This window comes from Typopeltis vanoorti, chromosome 3, assembly GCF_054136105.1.
Source record: "Typopeltis vanoorti isolate ZY-2024b chromosome 3, IOZ_Tvanoo_1.0, whole genome shotgun sequence".
Lineage (NCBI taxonomy): Eukaryota > Metazoa > Arthropoda > Arachnida > Uropygi > Thelyphonidae > Typopeltis > Typopeltis vanoorti.
Genome location: NC_143551.1, coordinates 86,482,055 through 86,505,598, shown reverse-complemented (window position 1 = coordinate 86,505,598; position 23,544 = coordinate 86,482,055). Strand labels below are relative to the sequence as shown.

General features: G+C 34.9%; 1 protein-coding gene across 5 annotated transcripts in view; it reads right to left on the bottom strand.

The window, feature by feature from the left end:
* The window catches only part of LOC150108349 (synaptophysin-like), a 183,402-nt gene that overhangs the window by 16,066 nt on the left and 143,792 nt on the right, over window positions 1-23,544 (bottom strand). For all 5 annotated transcript variants that reach the window (XM_090390714.1, XM_090390710.1, XM_090390711.1 and 2 more), the window contains exons 4-5: window positions 21,623-21,833; window positions 4,641-4,832 (exon numbers count right to left, since the gene is read on the bottom strand). In XM_090390714.1, coding sequence (XP_090246840.1) covers window positions 4,641-4,832; window positions 21,623-21,833 — 403 coding nt within the window. The remainder of the gene's footprint in view (window positions 1-4,640; window positions 4,833-21,622; window positions 21,834-23,544) is intronic.

Below are 23,544 nucleotides of genomic sequence, written 5' to 3'. Positions count from 1 at the left end.
AGTTCAATGTTGCAAAATGTAAGGTTTTAAAATTTGGAAAACAAAGATGGGATGCAGAATTTATGCTTGGTGGGGATATATTGTCAGAGGTGGAAGAAATATGAGATCTTGGGGTGATAGTGAATAAGGATCTGAAATTTTAGGGGCCACATAGCCAAAATTGTGAACACAAAGGCTTCCGGGAATGATGCAGAGGACACTGATGCATAGAAGTAGGGAGATTCTTGTTCTGTTGTATAAGGCTTTGATTAGGCCACACATGGACTATTGTGACCAGATTTGGTGACCTGGTTTTCAGAAGGATGATGAGATGTTGGAAAGGGTCCAAAGGTGACTAAGGTAGTTTCTGACCTCTGGAATGTCGAGTATGAGGAAAGATTGAGAAGATGTAATTTGCAGAGCCTGGTGGACAGGAGATAGAGGGAAGATATGATAGAGACCTGCAAGTTGGTAAGGAGTGGTTATAGATTCAATGTGCTAGAGAAGTTCTACAGAAAATAGTGGGAGATCAGGGGAGAACCAGAGGTCATCCCTGGAAACTGTATAAAGAGGGTGTGAGTAGCGGAGTAAGGGGCAGGTTTTTTTAAGTGCAGAGTTGTGAATGATTGGAATGCCTTGCTTGAGGATGTGGTGTCTGCAAGGAGTTTGAATGTGTTCAAGACACTGTGTTAAATTCGGAATGAAAGAAAATATAACCCATTAGTGTCTCATTCAAGATTTAACATCAATTGACGTTCCCATAGCCACATTTGTTTATCAGAATAATTATGAAGATGTTTACTTACCAATGTATTTCCTAAACTGTATAAAGAATTATCAATTCACTTAATTATAAGATATATTTTGTAAATTTCTTAGTATATAATCATAAATTCTGAATAAATTATTGTGCACAAAAGCAAGTGAAATAATCAGCTTAAGAAAGAGATACCCTGAAGCTATGGATGTGTATCGAGCAGAGTAAAGTGTGAAGTTATCAGAACTGTATGCCTGAGTACATTTTGGCGCTAGGTGTTAAAGAGAGATGAATTGCCATGCGCAGTGTATCAAGAACAGTGGCATAGGAAAAAGGAATAGAGCGTGCAATATAAACACGGTTGCGGCGCCTACAGAGCTCTCGTATCTTCTCATTTGTCATGTTCGTGGACGGAGGAAGTCACTCAAAGGTTGGGAGGCCTGATGAATGCAGCAATGGAGATTCGATGGTCATCCTATAGCCAAGCGTAGACGAGTTCCCGCCCCATCAATGACCGTATCGGTAAACCTCTAACCATGCCGAGCTGAGTGACCGGAGAACAGTGAGTTAATGCTATCGCCTCCACTAGAGATGTGCCATTCCCAAGATCGTTACCAGTTCAAGTAGATGACATCAAATGGGAGTCAGAACAGGACAAAGGAAAGTGTGACCTGGAAGCACGTGAAATAGGCCAAGTATTACTTCAGACCCTGGTAAGAGAGACTTTTGTTAATTTGTGTAATTGTACTAGAAGAACTCATATTGCTTGTGTAAAAAATTCTCTAAGTGAACGCCTTATCATTGAAAGAATTTTAGATTTTATATATTGGGAATTAGAAAGACTCTTAGTTGCTTTTAGAAGGCCTATGTGTGATATGTAATGATATATTTTGTCTTGATATGTATAAGTTCCATTAAGGGAAGAAATATGTCAGAAGCTGTGTGATTTAAAAGAGTTATTAGCTTTAATTTAAGCCCATGTGTACTGTGGAAGAATTAGTATATTAAACTGAGAATTCTCAATCAATTGTATAGTTAAATAGAAAAAGTTCTTAACTGTGTAATTCTTGAATTTGACCATTAAATGTTCTTCTTTGATAAGTTAAACCATTGTGTTGCCTGATTTTCTTCCCATTGCACCGCTCATTTTAAAAGTGAACTTGCAGGGGGGGATAATTAATGTTAAGTAGGCTATGACTACAATGCAAAGTAAGGCTTAACTGAATTAGTAAATTGAGAAACTTAAAGATATAATTAGAATCATTACTGTAGTGTGCTAAGCTGAGGGTAAAATTCTTGACCCTGCTATGTCCAATTGTCTAGAACCCAGAGTGGCACAGGATAATACAAATTTTCTCCGAGTTTGAAAAAAGGAAATTAACTCTAGGTAAGAAAAAAGGAATTGTCGTTCCCCCATGGCACTCCATATCATTCTGAACCACGTGCACTACTTAATAGATTGTGATTGGGCCCAATATAAGCTCGGAGACTGCACAAGGGTTTAATGTGTGTAAGCTTTAAAAAAAGTTAATTATTGTATAAGAACAAGATTAAACCTAGATATCTCCAAGATTAAACATCAAGATAGACAAATGTACGAAGGATGGAGAACCAACAATGGTATGATGAGCTGTGTGTGTGTGATAAAAGGACCTCCCAGATGAGTCTTTGACTCCATGAGGTCTTGGGGTAATAATAATATCCTTGTCTGCTCAATTTTGTATATAATCTCTCGGTAATTTCTCCTCTTAACAATTACAGAAGAAATATACCACCCTGTACGCTTGACCTCCATTCTGCCACCAGCATTATGCAACAACATCATCATACCTCCTTCCACTTTTTGAGTACCTTTCCCATAGTTGTTGATTTTTAGAATGCTTAGAATTAAAAACATTCTCCTCATACACTTCCCATTCCTCTAATAATAAAACTTATGTTTTCAGAATGAGGACCCCTGATAAGGCAATCATTAAATAACTCTATGTCTTTACTGATCACTTGACCTCCATTTCCATCTAACAATGTCATTCTTTCACAATTTCTCCTACTACTGGCCACATAATTATACTTATTGTTTGATTCCAAAATTTGGAGATACCATCGGTATCTCCCAATTTTTCCATCCATATAGAACTACCCACACTGCTTTCTAAGACTATTATAATCACCTGCTTTATGATTCTACATAAATTCCTTTCTCCTGGATACTTCTGCATGTCTGTTCATCCTCCAAGTAAAAACTACACTTGGAGGATGAACTTTTGCCAACCAGGAGTATGGATGTCAGTTACAATTAGATTCTGACTGTAACTGATATGATCCCAAACTCTTGAATTCGTATATTCCCTCTACTATATGCTGCCTAAGACATTTGTCTCTTAAGAATTTCAGAAGTTCTGTCCCTTATTTTTATATGCTGTTTCCTTTTTGCAGTTTATACTACTTGAGTTTAAATCACTCATAATGATCACTCATTTTGCATTTGCTCTTCATCCTCTGTGTTTCCCCTGGTCTATAGCAACATCCTGCTAAATATTCTGTCTTGTCTACCTCACACCACATGCTCTGGAAACTCTTAGTACCATTTCTCTCTAAATTCTCCACCCTGACAGAACACAACTCATAACATTCCACTTTCTTCATCTACTATACTTCTATTTCTGTCAGGACATCTTCTATCAACTATGTTTCACTGATTCCAACCATCTTTGGACATGCTGAGGTTATCAAATGAAACCAATTCATTCCCTTTGATCTTAATGCTACTAGCATCTTTTTTATTGTTATTATTATTTTTAATTGTTTTATGTTGTTTCCACCCATGAAAGGTTATTTGCAAACCTGTAGTACATTTTGTAGCATGGGCAGGTGAAGGAATTTTTTTTTTAATCGATTTTATATATTTTTGTATTTTTTAAATTTATTTTTACATAGTATGGAAACCCTGCTTTAGAAACCAAACATGGAACTTTTTCAATCCACTTGAGACCTGTAATAAATGGGGCAGCGGTCTCACACAAGGTGATGAAATCTATCACTCAGCTCATCAGATCAGTGTAATATAACAGCAATGGGAGGGTCAATGGGCCACATTCTCTACTGAATATTTGCATCAGGTTTGGTGCTCTAGGGAAATATGGTAGGTCCCAGTGAAACTGTGTTTGTTGGAATGATACAGGCGTATCCAATGAGGTTGGATAATCTTTGATTGGACTGTTGTGTTAGGGTTCTGTAGATTTTATTTACGCTGGAGAGTGCAGTCTCTCCCATGCATTGCTGGTTTTTATCAAAAAGAGAGGCACCAGATCTTGTCTTGGGAGGTCGGAGTCCCTTTTCCGATATGCTATCAGGCATGCATAAACAGAGACAGATAACAGCCACAATGGGTCATTGTGCCTAATATGTAATTGAAAAATAGGATATATCATTTTCATTTTTTTATGTAAATTCCACTCACTAAAAAAAGTTGTACACGTATCACACAGTACTGTAGATAAGCTAAGGGTAAGACAATCATGAAACCATGATGATTTGGTTTATAGGCTAATAGTTCCAAACTAATTGGTTTCCAGATTAATTCAAAAGATTCAACATGGAACCTTTTCAAACCACTTTAAAGTCTTCAATACACAGCGGTGGCCACACACACTAGACAATATGAAATTTGCTTACCACCTAAAGTGGTAAGCAAATTTCCATGCTTGCAGTGGGATTTGACCTGTCAACTTATTGTTGCAATTCCAAATACTGCCGGAAACATGATCCAACCAGTATACACATCCCATCTCCCATTTTCACTTTTGTGTTAGTCTCAATAGCTTTGCTCAGCCAGATAACTTGGTTTCCCACAAACCTATTTAACATTGATATACAATGATTTCTAAAATATTCCACTACTTACCAGTGATACATTCAAGGAAGCAAAGTTGCCTGCTGAAGTAGTATCACAAGGATTTTCTTCTGATTTACAAACATTTATCTCATCAAAGAAGTTATTTGGATTCGTGTAATACTTGAGATCACTAACACCCTGGGCCCAAGCACTTGAACCAGCTAACCAGAAGACAGCCAAGACAGCTGTTATCAACAAATCCTAAAACATATTTAAAAAAATGAATCTTACTTTTAAATACTAATTACTTCTTAAAGTAAGTTAGTAAATTTTAAGTAGGATTAAAATGAATATCACATTGAAAACAACAATATATAAGAAAGTTTTAAAAAGAAGCTTTTACAGATAAACTGTGGACACAAGTATACAAACATTATTCAAGACCAAATCTTTTGAGTAAAAGATTTCGTCTTGCTCTGACCTGCACAGCTTAGGCTGGCCTGGTTGGCTGAGTGGTTAGCGCATCTGCTCTCCAGTCAAAAAAGGCTGCGAGTTCGAATCCTGCTGTAGGCATTGATGTTTGTAATTGTCTGTGACTCTACTAGTGGTGGTAGACAGTTGGTAAATATCTAGTTAACAATATACTCTTCCATGGACTGTTTTACCTTGTCATAATAGAGGGGTATACATTTTCCCATAATCCTGAATGTTGCTGGATCTTTTATTCTGGACAATGCCCTTTAGGCACAGTCAAGGGGTTCCCAATGAAGTGTGATCCAAGAAGACCTCAATGGTTAACCAGGCAGAAGAAAATATTTTATATTTCAACTGGCAGAATGAGGATTGAGATCACCAGTCATCTTGGCTTTATGCCAATGGAATAAGATCAGGTTAACAAGTGCTACATTTCTGTTGTAGTGCATCAAGATTCCACACTAAATGAAGTCATACAGGCAATGGAATTGGAAGTGATCATCATTTAGTTTTAAGGAGGATTAAAATGAATATCACATTGAAAACAGCAATATATAAGAAAGTTTTAAAAAGAAGTTCAGTAGCTTTTACAGATGAACTGTGGATACAAGTATACAAACATTATTAAGGAAAAAATTAAATGGATCAAAAATATGAACCACACCTTGAAGTATCAGTGGTAAACTTGGAAGAATTTATTCAGCTAGAGCGGCATGTGATGAAGTTGTCTACAAGGATAGAAAAATTAAGAACACCATGATGGACACAAGAAGAAGAATAAGAAGCATCCTGGAAAAGAAAAAGGCATACTAAAAGCATCTAATAAACAAGTCAGTAGATGTCCTAAAGGAATACAGAGAAGATTATAAGAGAGCTAAATCTGTGTAAAAGTAACTAAGCAAAAGTCATGGGAAGACTCGGTTAAGAATATTATTATTATTATTCGTGACACCTCCAAGGAGTACGAAGACTCATCGCGGGAAGACACCTACTGTACAACTCTCCGTCTCCACCACTACACTGAACCACTACTACCAATCAACTACATTAGCGCCATCTATCCCCACCACCACAACTAGTATTTTTTTGTCTGTAAATTGCATGTGTTCTGAAGGGCCGATTTGTCTGTATGCAGGATGAAAAACCCAAGTTTCCAGGAAAAAAACCCTGCTACTTCCGTATGAGATCAGCTAATTCACCTTCAATTGAAAAAGTCCATATAAAGATTCCTCCCATCACAACGGGAATCGAACTTAGGCCTTTTCTAATCGAAGGGTGCAATGTACCGTTGTTCTTCCAATTGCACTACGGAGGCACTAAAGATAAATATCAGGAAAGTGGCAAAATATTCTGGAGGCTATTGAAAAAGCTTAGAAATGGAAAAAAAGAGTACTGTAAAAGGAATTAAAGATTGATAAAAGTCAAATGAAAACTGAAGATAAGGACATCCTAGATGTCTGGAGTAATTATTTGGAAAAACTGATTGAATGAAACAAACTGTGACAGAACAAAATATTCAAGAATAATGCAAATAGAAGTACATATCAATACTTGAGGTAGAAAAAAGCTACCAAAACTCTGAAATTGGGAAAGGCAGCTGAAGTAGATAATATTTGACCAGAAATGCTCAAATATGAAGGTATATAAGTGTTGCAATGACTACACTGCATAATTCACTGGGCTTGGTAAGAAGATCAAATTCCAGATGATAGCAGTAGGGCTCTCATGTTATCATCTATAAGAAGAGGAATAAAGCTGAATATGAGAATTAGGAATTAATGCCAGATAAGATTTATGCAGGCATACTAGAGAAGATGCTGAAAATTTTTTTTTACCTTGGTTATATTATACGCTAAAGATACTAAGAAATTATATACTTGGTTTTAATCCTTTACCAAAGGAAGCAAAAAAATGTTTTGCGCATGAAATATATTCACATATGAGCTACTTGTATATACAAGCTAATGACTTCACATCACTTTCTTTATCCCATAATGCAAAGCACAGACACCCTTTCAGACGTGTAAAATGCTAATTTTGGCAACTTGTGTAGGAGATATATAAGCATTTTATATGTCCAAAAGGGTGTTTTGCTTCTTTGGGTAAAGAATTAAAACCAAGCATGTAATTTCTTGATATCTTTAACATATAATAGAAGCAAGGTAAAAAACTTTCAACATCTTTCTTTCATCCAGGTTTTTTAATGATAAGGTTTAGCACCTTATGGCTCCTTTTATATGAGATATGACTTCTACATTACTTCAAACCTCTGGTATCTCTCCTGAGTCTGGCTTCCACTGATGAGACCTCAATAAAGGTCTAAACCGGCCTGGGTAGTGGCCATTCCATTATGCATAGCATTTTACACATCTGAAAGAATGTATGCTTTACATTATGGGATACATAATGTAAAGCATACATTATACTAATGTATGCTTTACGTTATATATAATGTATTATAGCATACATTATACATTATAGCATACTAAGTAGGTTGACCATATTTCCTTGAGACAAAAACCGGATGGGAGTTATGTCATATTCTGTATTCACGAAAAAGTAAGAAGATAAAAAAAGTTTTATTACATAAACATGCTTACCATTCTTCAGTGAGAATTATTATTTTCTCAAATTATTCTCAAATTATTATTTGAGAATTATTATTTTTATTATTTATTGAGAATTACTATTATTCTTCAGTGACAGAACCTATACAAAAATTTAGGTAGACGTAGGGGGGGGGGACTGTATTTCACCGCGATCGTACCATGAATATTTCTCCGATGAAGTGATCTTACGCAGCAAATTCTGGTCGTTCAACATATTATCATAAAACTTCTCGCACTCCATGAGACAATTTTGTCTTACAACTGACATAGTCCTCATTGTCTCAACAATTAATCTAGATTTCTCCTTTGACCACATACTGTTCATATCAGAAAATATTCTCTCAACAGGTACTGTACTTCCTGGAAGACAAAGAATAAACTCTACAGTATTAAAAAAGTCTTGAAAGTCTAGGCGTTTTTTGCTCATTTCAGAAAATGAATCTGTACACATCTATCAGATAGAGGAATGTTTTCTTTATTCCATGTATCCAACTGCCTCACAATTATAGATAGTATGAGGGTCCACTGATCGAATTCACGAGTTTCTTCTGTTTCTGTGCGTGTGATAAGTTCCTCGTTCAAGCTGTCTTGCATTTCTTTCCGTTCAGGTGTCTTCCTTAGTAACACCCACTTGAACTTCTTAGTGTTTCCAAAATTGCACTTCCACTTGTTAATATATTCTAAGCTGGTTTTATAGAAACTATCAACTACATCAAAAAAAACTTAGTCTCATTAATTTCTCCTGAATCTACTAACATTTTCAGTTTTTTTTGACATCAGTAGTTACAAACACTTCACTTTTTCTGGACTCAAAAATTGTTTACAAGATTTTCATTGTTCATGGCTACTTCCGTAGCTGAAATATTCTGATTTGGTACGTGCTGAAGAAAATTTTGGTCTATATATTTTATTTATAAATGGCAACAAGTAGTCATTTGCGCAAAAACTTTAGCCGTGATGCACAGTATGATAAGCAAGAGGAGTTTCACTCGCTGCAATTTTATCGCTTTCACTATCACCATCACAGAAAAGACTCCGGCTTCAGTCATAAACGAGCTGATGTTTTTAACTGAAGCCGGAGTCTTTTCAGCATCCTTATGTTTCTGGCTACGTAGATGTTGGTTGATATGTCACTTCTGCCTCCATGAGCAACGGAGAAATGGACATTAAAATGTTGGCATACCATTTTTATTCCATCACTACACAGCTTCTCCAGTTTAATAAATTTGAATTCTTTCTGGAGATCATCATTAAAACTGCAGTTTTGCCTCTGACATTGCAAGGATACACTTAAAGCCTTAAAATATAAGACTAAAAACTTTAAAAAAAAAATATGAAATTTAAACCGGCAGCATTGAATAACAAAGCCAGCGGTTAGCATCCTTGCAAAACAAAAACTACAGCAGAACAGACACCATGTCTGAGACATGCAAGTATTGCCAACATGTATTTTTTATTTTCTCTGAATAAATCACTGCAGATATCGATATTTAGTATCTAACAATGAAAGTCCATAGTTATACAAATTACTGGTATCCATGATATTGATATACGATTATAGGTTATGAATAATAATTTATGATTGACCAATATTAAATTATATTTATAGTTTTTATTAAAAACGGGACATAACATTATTATTAAAATGATGGGATGGCCGGGAAATATGAAAAAAAAAAAAAAAAAAAACGGTACTGTCCCATTCAAAGCGGTACATATGGTCAGCCTAATACTAAGGCAAGTGATGTGAAGTCATTAGCCTCTATATACAAGTAGCTCAGATGTGAATATATTCCAAGCACAAAACATTGTTTTGTTTCCTGGTAAAGGATTAAAGCCAAATATATAATTTCTTGTTATCTTTAACGTAAAAATTGTTCAAGAGAAACTTGAAGAACAAGCTGGATTCGGCCAAATGAAGGTTGTCAACATCAGATTTTTACTTTATGACAAATAGTTGAGAAATCACAGGAATATATTAAAGATCTGTATCTAAATTTTGTACATTTGGAAAAGGAAAATATGGCAAGGTGCTCACAGAAAAACTTTTCAAAATGCAATTATACGGTGTAAATGGAACGTTCTTACATTATACAGAACAATACAGGGATTGTTCTGTATAATGTACAGTTTGATGCTAAATAAAGTATAAGACAAGGGCACACAATCTCCACTCTTATTCTTCATCTATATGGATTGTATTATGCAAGAAAATGGCATTAAACCTGATATTAGAATTGGAGAAATCAAACTCAGCTCTTTGCTTTATTACATCATCATCTGCATAAAGCAAAGAGCTGAGTTTGATTTCTCCAATTCTCAAACACATCCAAGTGCAAACCTCCAAGATTCTCTAACTAAACTGAATAACAGTTGTAACAAATTTGGCATGAAAATCAGCAAATGAAAAGACCAAACCTATGACAATAGGCAACAACAGTGGCATAGCTTGTGAAGGGGGGGGGGCAGTCGACCCCGGTTGACACTTTTTTGGAGGATTCTTTTATTTATGTTAAATTAGTAATTTTTATTACTTAATAATTAATTTTTAACAACTATACTTACAACTAAAATAAACGAAATATAAATATAACAAAACCGTTACATTTCCCTATCATATTACAATTCGAATTATTATTATTATTATGTGACACCTCCAGGGAGTCCAAAGACTCATCGAGGGAGAGTGTGCCAACAGCATCAAATGATTGGTTTCCTTCCAGCAGAGGATCTACCAATCGACCAATCTTTGCTGGCGAAATTCTTAAAAATAAAACAATAAAATGCATGATAAGGCAATAGCTTTATTGGTTATTGCTTATACCATGGGAGCTGTGTCTCAGCAGCAGGCACCACACAGTCAGTACAAATTTGTGAAAACGTTTTTTTTCCTTCTTCTAATTTTCAGTATAACTAAGGCCATCGGCAGGGTTTTAGGATCCCAATAATAATATTTATGTGGCTCCCTATTATATTAGGGTTTTTGCCTAACCCTTTTGATGAGTGTATAAAAATTAAGAAGCATGATTCTGTTTTTACCCTAAAAATGCTAAAATGCCTGATTCATCGTTAGTATTTTTAATCTGTTACACATTTATATCATTTGGGTCATTATCGAAACCGTTGTAAACATATTTATTGTATTCTTTATCTAGCGTTCTTTATTTACCCTTCACATGCTTGCCAAATGTGGCACACGAACAACTTTTTTCCAGCACACAACCCAAAAAATAATTAAATAAATACATTTGAAACATCTTCGCTGACTTGTATATTTTAAGTTAATAAATTGTATTTTATTAAGTACAGTGATACCAAATAAAAATGCAATAAAGAAGCAAATCCTACCAACTGTTTTAGTAATAAAAGTAATAAGAAAAAAAGAGTCTATTTACAAGCCATATATCTTCGTGATATAGTGTGATGTACAAGTTTCGTCCAGTTCAGTTGTTGCATTATTCGTCAGGCAGCCAGATGTGCCATTACTCCTTTACCATCATTTGATATATTTTTTGTAAAGGATGTATACGTTTTCTAAAGTGTGTATATATGTGGATTTGGATTTTATTAAATCATAAGTCATTAAAATATGGATTGGAAGTATTTATTGTCAATCAATATGTTTAACTTATTAGATCGGCTTATAATTGTACTACGGCTTATAATTTAACTTATTAGGTCGGCTTATAATTATACTAATTTTTGGTTTCCTTAAACTTGGTTAGTATATGCAGAGAGTGATTATGATGAGATTTTCCGAGCCCAAATTATAATTTTTGTCAGTGTCTATGTCTCTGTCCACATTTTTACACCCCTTAATCCGATTTCATTAAAGTTAAAAGCTGTATGAAGAAAGCAATTATTTAATTGCTTTCTTATATATATATATTTATTTATGTGCTTCCTGCTCTTTACAGACTGAGCAGAATGTCAAAACCACCAGCAAAGAAACATAGACATTCAAATGAAAAGGATATTAGACAATTTAAAGAATACTGGACTGAAAAATGTGGCATGATTAAGAAAGATAATAAACCATTATGCATTTTATGTTCCAAATCAGTTGTTTGTAAGACTTCTTCTGTAAAGAGACATTTTGAAACTGTTCATAAGAAATTAAATAATAAAAGTGAGCAAGAATAGAGAGAATTAATTTCTTGTGAACTGAGCAAAACAAAAAACAGTCCAATATGCTGATGAAATTTATTTCAGGTATGCCTAGTTCCAACTTAGCTGCTGCTAGTTCTGAGGTTTCAAAGGTTATTGTCCAACATGGAAAACCACTCAGTGATGGGGAGTATATTAAAGAAGCATGGCTAGAATGTGCTCCTTTCCTTTTTGCCAATCTTTCAGAAAAGGTAAAAATTATTCAGCACATTAAAGAATTGTCAGTGAGTAGAAAAACAATTAAGGATAAAATACTTGGAAAGGAATACAGCAGAACAATTAACAAAAGATTTGGCTTCATGTCAGTTCTTTTCTATTTGTGTTGATGAGAGCACATACATTACATCATCAGCTAGGCTGGCAATTTTTGCTCGATTTTGTAGGGATGATGAAGTATGCGAAGAGAGGATTAACCTTGTAACACTACCTGAGCTTAGTGGGGGTTGAAATATATAAAGCAGTTATGAACGAATTATCTATTTGGAAAATTGATATTTCAAAAGTGGTATCCATCATGACAGATGGTGTGCCCAGCATGATTGGTAAGGAAGCAGGATTTGTAAATCTGTTTGCAAAATATGGTGGTCATCCACTGATAGGTTTTCATTGCATCCTACATGAGGAGAATTTATGTGCCTAAAGGAATTTCAAGAAGTGATGCAAATAGTAACCAAGGTTGTTAATTACATTTCTGCACATGTTTTGAATAAAAACAATTTCAGAATCTATTGAATGAAGTGAATTTGGTGTACAAAGGACTAATAATATACAACAATGTTCATTGGCTTAGTCGAGGTCTTGTTCAGAAACGATTTGTTGAATGCTTGGATGAGATAAATCTCTCTTTGACTAATCAACAAATGTGTTATAAAGAAATGTATGACATCGTGTGGGTTTGTAAACTGATGTTTTTTGCAGATTTTTGCGAACAGTTAAATGACTTGAACCTCAAATTACAGAACACAAAAACATCTTCAAATAAACTCCGAGATGTTTTCGTGGATAAATATGGATGATTTTGAAATGCAGTTGATTGATTTTCAAAGTAGTAACTCACAATTTGGAGGCAAAAATTTGTTGATCTCAGAGTTGACTTGGAAAATATTGAAAAGGAGTGATTAGAGATGGGAGTAACAGAGAGAGGTGCGGAAAAAGACGTAGTAAGAACTTGAAACGCTATTCCCAAAACTTTTGTATGTTTAAAAACCCTTGCAATAGCATCATTATCCATTTTTGCATCTACATAATCTTGTGAATCATTGTTCTCAGTGATGAACTTTGTTAAGTCTCGTAACAGGAGTAACCTTACAGATGAAACTAGTAGTGCATGCATATTTCTACAGGTTACAAAATATAAACCTGATATAAATTATTTGTCATTAGTGATGCAGCAACAGCAGAAGTCTCATTGATGCTAAATAAATAAAATGTCTGCTATTTTTCTCTCTCTAGTTTTGATTTGATGTTTTCTGCTAAAAATGGTAAGATTAATTTCTGTTTAATATATTATGTAGGCAAAATAAATTTATTTTGTCTGTAATTTTTATGTATTACTCATAAGGGATTAAGAAGTAATAAAATTATATCTTTAATTTCATTTTCTTTTATTGTACTTTAGTCAAGAACGATTAATGAGATTGTGCACTTCAATATATTGGGAAAACGTGAAAAAAATTATGTCTGACTGATCTTTATAAAAAAAAAAAAAAAAAAAAAAAATCAGAATTATTGTTTACTCTTGATGTTAAAAATTGCGTCTTTAAATTGTGCAGCTTCATATGGCAGCTAGAATTACACTTAAACGCAAATAAAAAATATTCACGATATCAAGGTAGAAGTGCCTTTAAGGGTAGAAGGACCTTTAAGTAAACATTCCGCAACTAATTTTTACATTCATTCAATCTTGCACGACTTTCAATAATCACTCTTACAATATTCTTTGATTTTACCATTCTAGTGTGATTTTTGATTATTTGAAAAGGTCTTCCCAATACTTAAAAGACACCAAATAATAATACATTCCCCAAAATTTCAGTTGGTACGTGAGAAAATTTTGCATCAAAGATTTGGCGATTTTGGCACACACACACACTTAAAAAAGTTGCCCACCCCTGATCTAGAGTCTAGATTTGAACAAATCCATCATACTGCTGCGTGTTTGGGAGTTTACGGAGATCAGGCAACTGTGGTGAAAATGCCTGACAGTCTGACCAGTGGTGACGGTGACTAAGCCTCCGATTGTCAGAAATGCTACACGTCTTATTGACTTTTTTGTAGTATTTTTGGTGTGTATTGAGAAGAGTGGCAAATTCAGGGACTGCCCGGGCAGCAAAAGCTCTAGCTACGCCACTGGGGAGCAACATAGAAAACTTGAACTGCATTCTCAATGGAGAACCTACAGAACAAGTAAAATACTTCCAAACATTCCAAGTTAGGAAGAAATGCATTTTCTTCCTATCTTGGAATGTTTGGACCCATGGATAACCATACTACTGACAAATATGAAAGACTACTCTAGTTGCCTATGAACTGAAAAGACTAAACACTGATATAACTGTCCTCTCAAAAATTTGCCAGGCTGGACATGGATAACTGAGACAGTAGGCAGATGAGGATATACCTTCTTTTAAAAATGGAGAGCAGAAGGGGAAAAAATAAGGGCTCCAGAGCGTATTCTAAAGAATAAGTTCCAGAGCCCTTAAAGTAAGGATCATAAATGTGAGGCTATTGTTAGATTGTCACAACATTTTTTAAAATTTTATTTATTTATTCTGGTGGAGTTTGTTTAGACCCTTCCCCTTTAATACGTATTAATCCATTTATCCACTCTGATGCTAATTGAATACCTATATATGAAGAACTTGCACCTAGGGTCTGTACCTTTGCACGTTATACACCCCAAACCACCATCTTACAAAATAACCAATTATATTTACCTTTGAATGCAATCCACTAGTCGAGTGTCCAACAAGTTGGCAAATCTTTCCTTTCGTTCAACGTATTAATATTATCACATTGCAACTGATGGGCATTCTGGGTTTCTGTGGATTTTTTACAGACCTCTTTAATACAAAATAATACAAAACTGTCATTACAAACTCATTTTGTATTATCATTGTCATCCGAGCTATTTTTCCATTTAAAAAAGGTACCAATATACTTATCCATAGTTGAAATACAGTACTTATACTTACTCGAATATAACTCGCCCTCACATATAAACTCGCACCCCTGATTTCACATTTTGAAAAAAGAAATTAAAGTTTCGCATTTACACTGCACATGAAAAAAAAAAGCTTAAACACATTCACGTCGGGGTGATAGTAACTTGCTCCGCGCAGTAAACAACACGCCCTCTCTAATAGCCACTATACTGCAGAGACAAGAAAAACAAATACTTTCATTATATCAGTGAATAAGGTACGAGCAGTCTGTGTGATATATTTCTCAACAAATAATGCAATTAGAGACAATTGGGATAAAAACGACACTAATTAACGAATGACATGTCCCCTCATACAGAAATTATGCTGTATAGACTCAAGCAAAACCATATATTGCATCGGCAAACACAGCGTCTAACTAAAAACTGTTATTAGTTAGTTGCGTGTAAGTCTGCCTGCCTCAAAACAGCAATAAAATTCAACCATACATGTTAAAATTCGTAAATCTGTTAAAACTAAGAAATATATATATACAGTGAATGTTGTTATGGCAGTTTCACATATTATGGAATTCGGTTGAAGAGAGTTAGTATTTTAACCTAATTTTCAGCTTGTTTTATCTTTCAGTTATGCAATCTTTTGTTAATACTGCACCAATCATATGCACGTCTTAATAACCTGCCATTGCAGTCTGTTTTGCACCCTGCTTTCACTTCTCACTAGTCACTCATGAGGATTGTTCATTACGTATCTCAAGTCTTGTAAATTACTGGCGGTACTGTCGATGGTACTACACATAGAGGCAGCCTGCCTTCACAGTGCTGCTTAATTAAGAGGGCTCGTTCAGCCATATTGCAGAAGGCGGCATATTAGGGCAACAAGATATCTTACAACATCTGATGTGGATGCAATAGATTTATTTGAAAAATTAAAAATTCTCTCAAAAATAATACAAGAGAAAAGTAGTCCTCACCAAATTTTATCACATAGAGTAGAACTCGGTTATAACGATCACGGTTACAGTGAATTCACGTTTATAACGAATAATTTTCAGGGTATATTTGAATTACATTTGATTTAAGCATGTATTTCATGTTTATTACGAATTTGTTGCAGGAATAACGAATGAATACACGTTAGTCGTTCCTTTACTGACTGACATTTCGTATGTATGCATTTTCTGGTTGTGGAAAAATGTCGGGAGTCAAACGGAAAATTTTATCAGTTTCCAAAAAAGTAGAAATTATATGGGAGGTGGAAAGTGGTGAATCAAATCTGACAGTAGCAAAGAAGTATGGTTTGTCCCAATCTACAATATCAACAATTTGGAAGGATCGTGAGTTGACTCTAAAAGCTTTTGAAAACAATTTATTTAAGTGTAAAAAACTTAAAAAGTGTAATAAAAGTGACATTGACGAGGCACTTCTTTTGTGGTTTAAAGTGCAAAGAACTGCTGGCATACCTATTAGCAGACCAATTTTGAAAGTTCAAGCCGAAAAATTTGCTGTTCAACTTGGTTATAGCGATTTTAAATGCAACAATGGGTGGATTGATCACTTTAAGAACAGAAACAGTATTGTCTACGCAAAAGTAAGTAGCGAGGCGTTGTCCGTTGTCCAAAAATAGACTCACAGTTTTAGTTTGTGCGAACATGACCGGTAGTGATAAAAGAAAGCTTCTTGTAATTGGAAAATTGGCAAAGCCTAGATGCTTTAAAAACATAAAGAAACTTCCCGTTGATTATACAGCGAATTAGAAGGCCTGGATGACATCTTCAATTTTCGAAAATGAAATTCGCAAGTGGGATAAAAATCTTTGCAGTGAAAACCGGAAAATTTTGTTATTGATAGACAACTGTCCTGCCCATCCTGTAGTGGCTAATTTAACAAACATAAAACTTGTTTTTTTTGCCACCGAATCTGACATCTGTCTTGTGACCACTTGATCAAGGCATAATTAGATGTTTTAAATCTCATTTTCATCATCTGTTAGTCTTAGAACTGATAGAACGCAGAGAAAAATCCGCAGAAAATGCTTATGCTTATGACTCGAAGATCAGTGTACTTCACGCAATACGTTTAATGAGTGATGCTTGGAATTTGGTGTCATCGTCTACGATACAAAACTGTTTTAAGAAAGCCAGTCTTGTAGAATACGAGTGTGAATATGAAGATGATAACTTACCGTTATCAGCATGGTTAAAAGCAAGAAACTTGAACAATTTTGAAACGTGCGCAGAGATTGATAATTTTATACACATTGATAATGGCATCGCAACTTCGGGTATACCGACAGACGCTGACATCTTAAAACAAATCTCTCATACACCAGAAGAAGATAATACTAGTAGTGACTCCAAGGAAGAAAATAGCAATGATGAGAAAATCTTTACCTGGTGTGAAGCAGAAAGTGCTTTACATATTTTAACAAGATTTATGGAATCGCAATCTGTAAGTTCAGACGACACATTCAAGCATCTTAGTGGTATAAGGAACAATTTCAAACGCATGAAATATGTGTCTTGTGCAAAGCAAAGCACACTTGATGATTTTTTATGTTAAAATGTGAAGTTTTAAAAATAAATTTTTGTTCTTTATATATGCACATATGTATTTATGTTACCCAATATACCTAGGCTGAGAAAAATCTGAAAACATTTTTAATTCGCTCAAATTATGACCTTCTTGGATATAACGAATAATGGTTATTACAAACAAATATATGCAGTCCCATTGAATTCGTTATAACCGAGTTCTACTGTATATATATAATATAAAACCAAAATCTTGTAGAAATTTATCCCAATGTAATCACCACCCGTAAGGATATTGTTAACAATTCCTGTTAGCATAGCAAGTGCGGAAAGAAGTTTTTCCGAGCTTAAACTGATTAAAAATTATTTGCAAACAGCAATGACCCAAGAAAGATTGGTTGGTTGGTCTAGCAATCACATCGATAGAGGTGGACACAGCTTATAATTTAAATTTATAAGAGCTTATAAACAGTTTTATTGTGTGATATCCCCGTTGAGCAAACATTTAATTAATATTATTATGTAATTGTTTTGCATTGATGTTTCTCTTGTAATAAAAACAAAATAGCAATTGGAGATTTTCTTATATTTTTGTCTTATAATCCATCAGGGGCGATATTTAATTCTTTGCCTCAGGGTGCGATCTAATCTGGCGATGGTCCCGATTACTGGTAACTTTTGCTTGAAATAATAGGAAAGAAGACGACACTATTTGGGTAGGATGCACACAAGGAAACTTCTCTCTAGGCCGGAAATAGAGATAGCGAATAGGAGATTCTTGGTAAGTCATACCCATTTTCAGTTTCTTCCTGAAAACTTTAGTTTCCGAAAATCCCTGCCCATATCTCGCATCCCGATTTTTTAGCCTTAATTTTGGGAAAAAAAAGTGCGAGTTATATTCGAGTAAATACAGTAGTAGGCCTACATCAACATAAAAATATTACATGATTTTGTTTGTGCTTCTCACAATCACGAGCTCTGATAAACTGCTAATCTGCTGTTCTATTGTTGGTTACTGACAGTGTTGCCAACCAGAAAGACAAAATATCGCTACAAGTCTGTCAAAATTCCGCTACACTATGCTGCAAGATAACACATTACAGGAAGCTCCAAACCTCCCCGTCACTTTGACCATGCATTTATAATCAGGCGACTGTTGATATTGACTTTATATACATATTCAAAACTGTAAACAATTGCTGAATAATAACACAATAGTGTAGGCATAATTACTGTAAAGGGAGAAAAGTCGCAAAACAGAAAAATGTTCTGGGTCCAGGGCTCAGTGCATAAAAAAGTTCCGGGGCCGAGCCCTGGCTGAATTTAACCACTGCCTATAGTACATTTTGTACTATAAGTGGGGCTAAGGATTTTTTTCCTATTTTTATCAAATTTACATATTTTTTTGTATTTTTAATTTATTTTTTTACATAGTCCAGAAACCCTGCTCTAGAGACCAAACATGGACCTCTTTCAAGAGCCACTTGTCTCTTAAGCAGGATGGTGGTCTCACACTGGGCAACAAAATTTATCTTCCACCTAAAAACAACCACTAGGCCAACCAGGTTGGCCTATGCTCAAATTCTAGGTGATAACTTAAAAAGAAAATTCTTATGCCAAATAGGAATACACAAGGTGGTATCCTAAGACAGAATGATTCTTCTTGACTTAAATGCTTGCTTTGGTTGCAACCACTCTGGCAGGGAACTCTTAAGGAGAATGCTGAGAAATTAAACTGTAATGGAACTTTCATGGTGATGAAAGTGTACTGAAACAGCCTTGTCATCACCAATGCTATTTTTTAATCAAATGAACAAATTCAATATGTTGCAGAAACACCCTCACTCAGGTTACAGGCAGTTGAATAATCATAATGATATCCTTCTCAGAACTACAACTAGTGATAACAATTGTTCCACTATCATGGTTGTTAAGAAACCATTTAAGTGTGTGTGTGTGTGTGGGGGGGGAGTTAAGATGCAAACTTAGGGATTTAACTTGCAAGATATATCTGGTTTCAGCAGTTTCTCAAAAACTTGCTCACTAAACATCCTGAAATTGTTGAGCTGCACTGGCTAAAAAGCCTACCATTCATAATACATGTGAAGAGGTGATTGGCTACAAATCTAGTATAATCAACTCTGGTTGATGAAAATGACAGAAAAATCCACTTCTGATCAAAAATAAATAGAGAGCTTTCCATTCCTGCCAGAATGATTCTAACTGCAGAAAAAAAATCCGAGATACAGAAGAACACAAGTTTTAAAAAATCAATGGTGTGTTCCAAAAATCTAAGGAAATGCAAACTTAGAATTGTCTTACTAGCATTTGTGATTCACATGGCTTCTTTGGTACGATCAAAACATTCTATGGATCTTTTCACTCATAATTCGAATCTCATCTCAGAAAAGGAAGGATCAACACGATTCAAAGATAGTGTCTATCAATACTCACCATAGGGAACGTTTCGAAGATCTTCTCAATCAGTAGACAGCTGTCATTGATAAATTTCTCAATGATATTCCCAAGAAGATTGAAATATCATTGAGAAATGATATTCCCAATAACGTAAAATTCAACAGGGCTGCTGATTCTGCTGAGATTTTTGAAGGAAGAATTTTAGATTTCAAGTACTGTGACAATTATCAGGACATTTCTCTTTAATCTATTATTTTGGCAGATATTTCCTTGTATTCTTGTTAATTAATTGCTTCCTCTTACTGAAAAAAAAAAAAAAATCCTTCCAAATCTCATTGCAGTTTCGGACCATTCTGTGAAATGATCAACATGATCTTCACAATGTGATAACAAGTTCAACATAGGGAACAAAACCTTCGTGCTATGACCTTAAAATTAAAGGTCATCTCTCAGCAAATGCTGATTGAAGAAATTCACTGCTATTTGAAATGAGCTAACGTAGTTTTTGAACACTGAAGAGAGCAAGCCATATGACAGGAATCCCATGCTGCAACCAACCTCTTTTTGGTTTATAGGGCTGTTGTCATCTCAACTTTTCTAAATGACTGAGACACATGTACTACTATCTACTGTAGGCAAAAAAAAAAAAAAAAAAAACTGGAAAAATACCAACATAGCCTTCAAAGAATCTTCAAAGATTCACTGGAAAGACAGGTGTGATAACATCATCCACCACCAACTTTGTTGGATTGGTCCCATCACCCATATGCGAGATATTTCCAAATCAGAAAATGCAAGAATATATCTCCAAATGCAAGATATATATCAAAACAGACATTCTTCTCAAAACTGAAAAAGAGGAAAACAAGTTAACTTCAAGGTAAATATGAAGAAATGCAAGTTCAACATAAACAACTGTGAAGCTCTGGCTCTAGAGTAGTCAAAATGGACCGTTTCTTACATTGCTAAAAGTCTCCTGTAAAGTTCAGCCTGATCAGGCTAAAATAAAGGTAGGGTCCTTTTTTACCCAGATACCCTAAACATAATTGTTGAGCTGCAATTATGAAAACTATATTCAACCAAATTTAGAATATACTTATTTCTTACATTAAGGTACCCTGACAACTGGACCAAAATAGAGAATTGAAAGGAGGAATAAGAAAGTAAAATGGCAGATATCTCATAATAAAAAAAAAAGAACATCATATATAAAGAAGTGGGCAAGTAGTGGAAGTTATTATTATTATTATTATTATTATTATTACTACTAATATTATTATTATGTAACACCTCCAGGGAGTCCAAAGACTCATCGAGGGAGGGCACCTACTATACAACTCTCCGTCTCCACCACCACTAATATTTTCACAGACAATCACAATACATGGAATTAAAGAAGTTTGCTCTTTATAACAGTTTACATCTGACTTTTGTGTACACACACTTTATTAGCAATATATTTTTGTAAATCACATCTCTAGTCACTATACTATATTATACTGTTAGTGCTATTAATTTTCCAAAAGGCTGTAAAAAAAAGTCTTAGTTTTATATTTCTACATAGTAAAAGTTTTGGAACATTATACTTGAGAATCAGTTATTAAAATTTAGGGAAATTTTTTTCAACTAAGAACAGTTTCCTATTAATAAGACAGAATGTGTCAATAATGTTTGAATGCTACTTACTACAACTGGTGGAAGAGGATTAGTGCTATACATTCGATGGAAGAATACATAGAAAACTGATATTCCAAATGTGTACAGAAGAGTTAATGTTCCTGTAGTCACAAAAAATTCAGCATTGCTAGAGAAATCAAATGGGAATGATATAGACTCATAGTTTACATCAGTTGTGTTTGCACATTTCTCTGGTATACGCATCACTGAGGAAGAAAGCCTGTAATGATGTTTAGCTTTATTAGATAGTTTTCATTCAACATAATTTTAACTGCTAGTAAATGAATAATAAAATAATGATTTTTATTTTTTATACATATAAGATTTAAATCTATTTTAAATGGTTACATATGTAATTACAAAAGCAAAATTGACAAAATAAAAAAGGAACAGTGATTTTAAACTTCAACACTGCTAAGTTGCCTGGGAAATGACCAATCATGTATAGAAAAAATGTAGAAGACTGATCACCCATTTACATCCAACATGAACCAAAAATCACGTGTTTAAATGAATATTATTATTATTATGTAACACCTCCAGGGAGTCAAAAGACTCATCGAGGGAGGGCACCTACCCTACAACTCACTGTCTCCACTACTCCACCAACGGCAACTACCTTCATAATCTACACCAATGCCATCTATCGACGACCAACACCACTAGTATTTTCACAGACAATCACAAACATCCAAGCCCACGGCGGGATTTGGTCTTTTGGCTGGAGAGCGGATATGATAACCACTCGGCCAGCCAGGCCAGCGATATAATAATGATATATAATAATATCTTATTATTATCCCAAGACCCATGGAATCAAAGACTCATCTAGGGGGAGTCCATTTGTCATACACACAGCTCATCATACCATGCTTTAAACACTTAAATTCTCTGCAGACACCAGACTCTCAGGCAAGGTATTCCAATCACAACTCTGCATGCAAAAAACCTTCTTCTCACTCTCCTGCTCACACCCTCCTTTATACAGCTTCCAGGAATGACCTCTGATTCTCCCCTGATCTCCCATTGTTTTCTGTAGAACCTCTCCAACATTGATCCTATATATCAACCCCTTACTAACTAGGTCTCTATCATTTCTCCCCTCCTCCTCCAATCCATTAGACTCTGTAAATTGCACCTTCTCAACCTTTTCTCATATTCGACATTTGAGAGGTCATTAACTACCTTAGTCAGTCGCCACTGGACCCAACATCTCTTCATCATTTTGAAAACCAGGTGACCATATCTGTGCACAGTAGTCCATGTGTGGTCTAATGAAAGTCTTATACAATGGAACAAGAATCTTAATTTTACAAGTCAGTGTCCTCTGCATCATTCCAAGAATTCTTTGTGTTGTCCTCACAATTTTGGCAATGTGTCCCCTAAATTTCAGATCCTTATCCACTATCACCCCAAGATCTCTTATTTCCTCCACCTACAACAATATTTTCACACCGAGCATAAATTCTACATTCCATCTTTGTTTCCCAACATTGAACTTTCATCCCCATTTCCATGCCCATTCACTCAATCTATTCAAGTCTTCTCGTAAAGCTACAACATCTTCTCTACTATTCATAGTTCATCCCAACTTTGTATCATCTCCAAACAACTGAATATCCCCATCCAAATCTTCGCCAATATCATTAGCATACAAGTTAAACAGCAATGGGCCTAAAACCCCCTGAGACACACCACTAGTGACCTTAATCTTCTGGGATATTGCTCCCCCCCATATACACATTTTGCTGACACCTATCAGTCAGTCTCTGATCCAATGCACTAATCCAGCGTTTCTCAAATTTTTTCTATGACGGAAAAATTAGGGAAACTTCAGTTAGAGTCAAGTATCATCGGTCTCATATTCAATATAAAGCTAAGCACACACTATCACCAAAGCAGGCTGTATCGCATTGCAAAAATGCGACAGT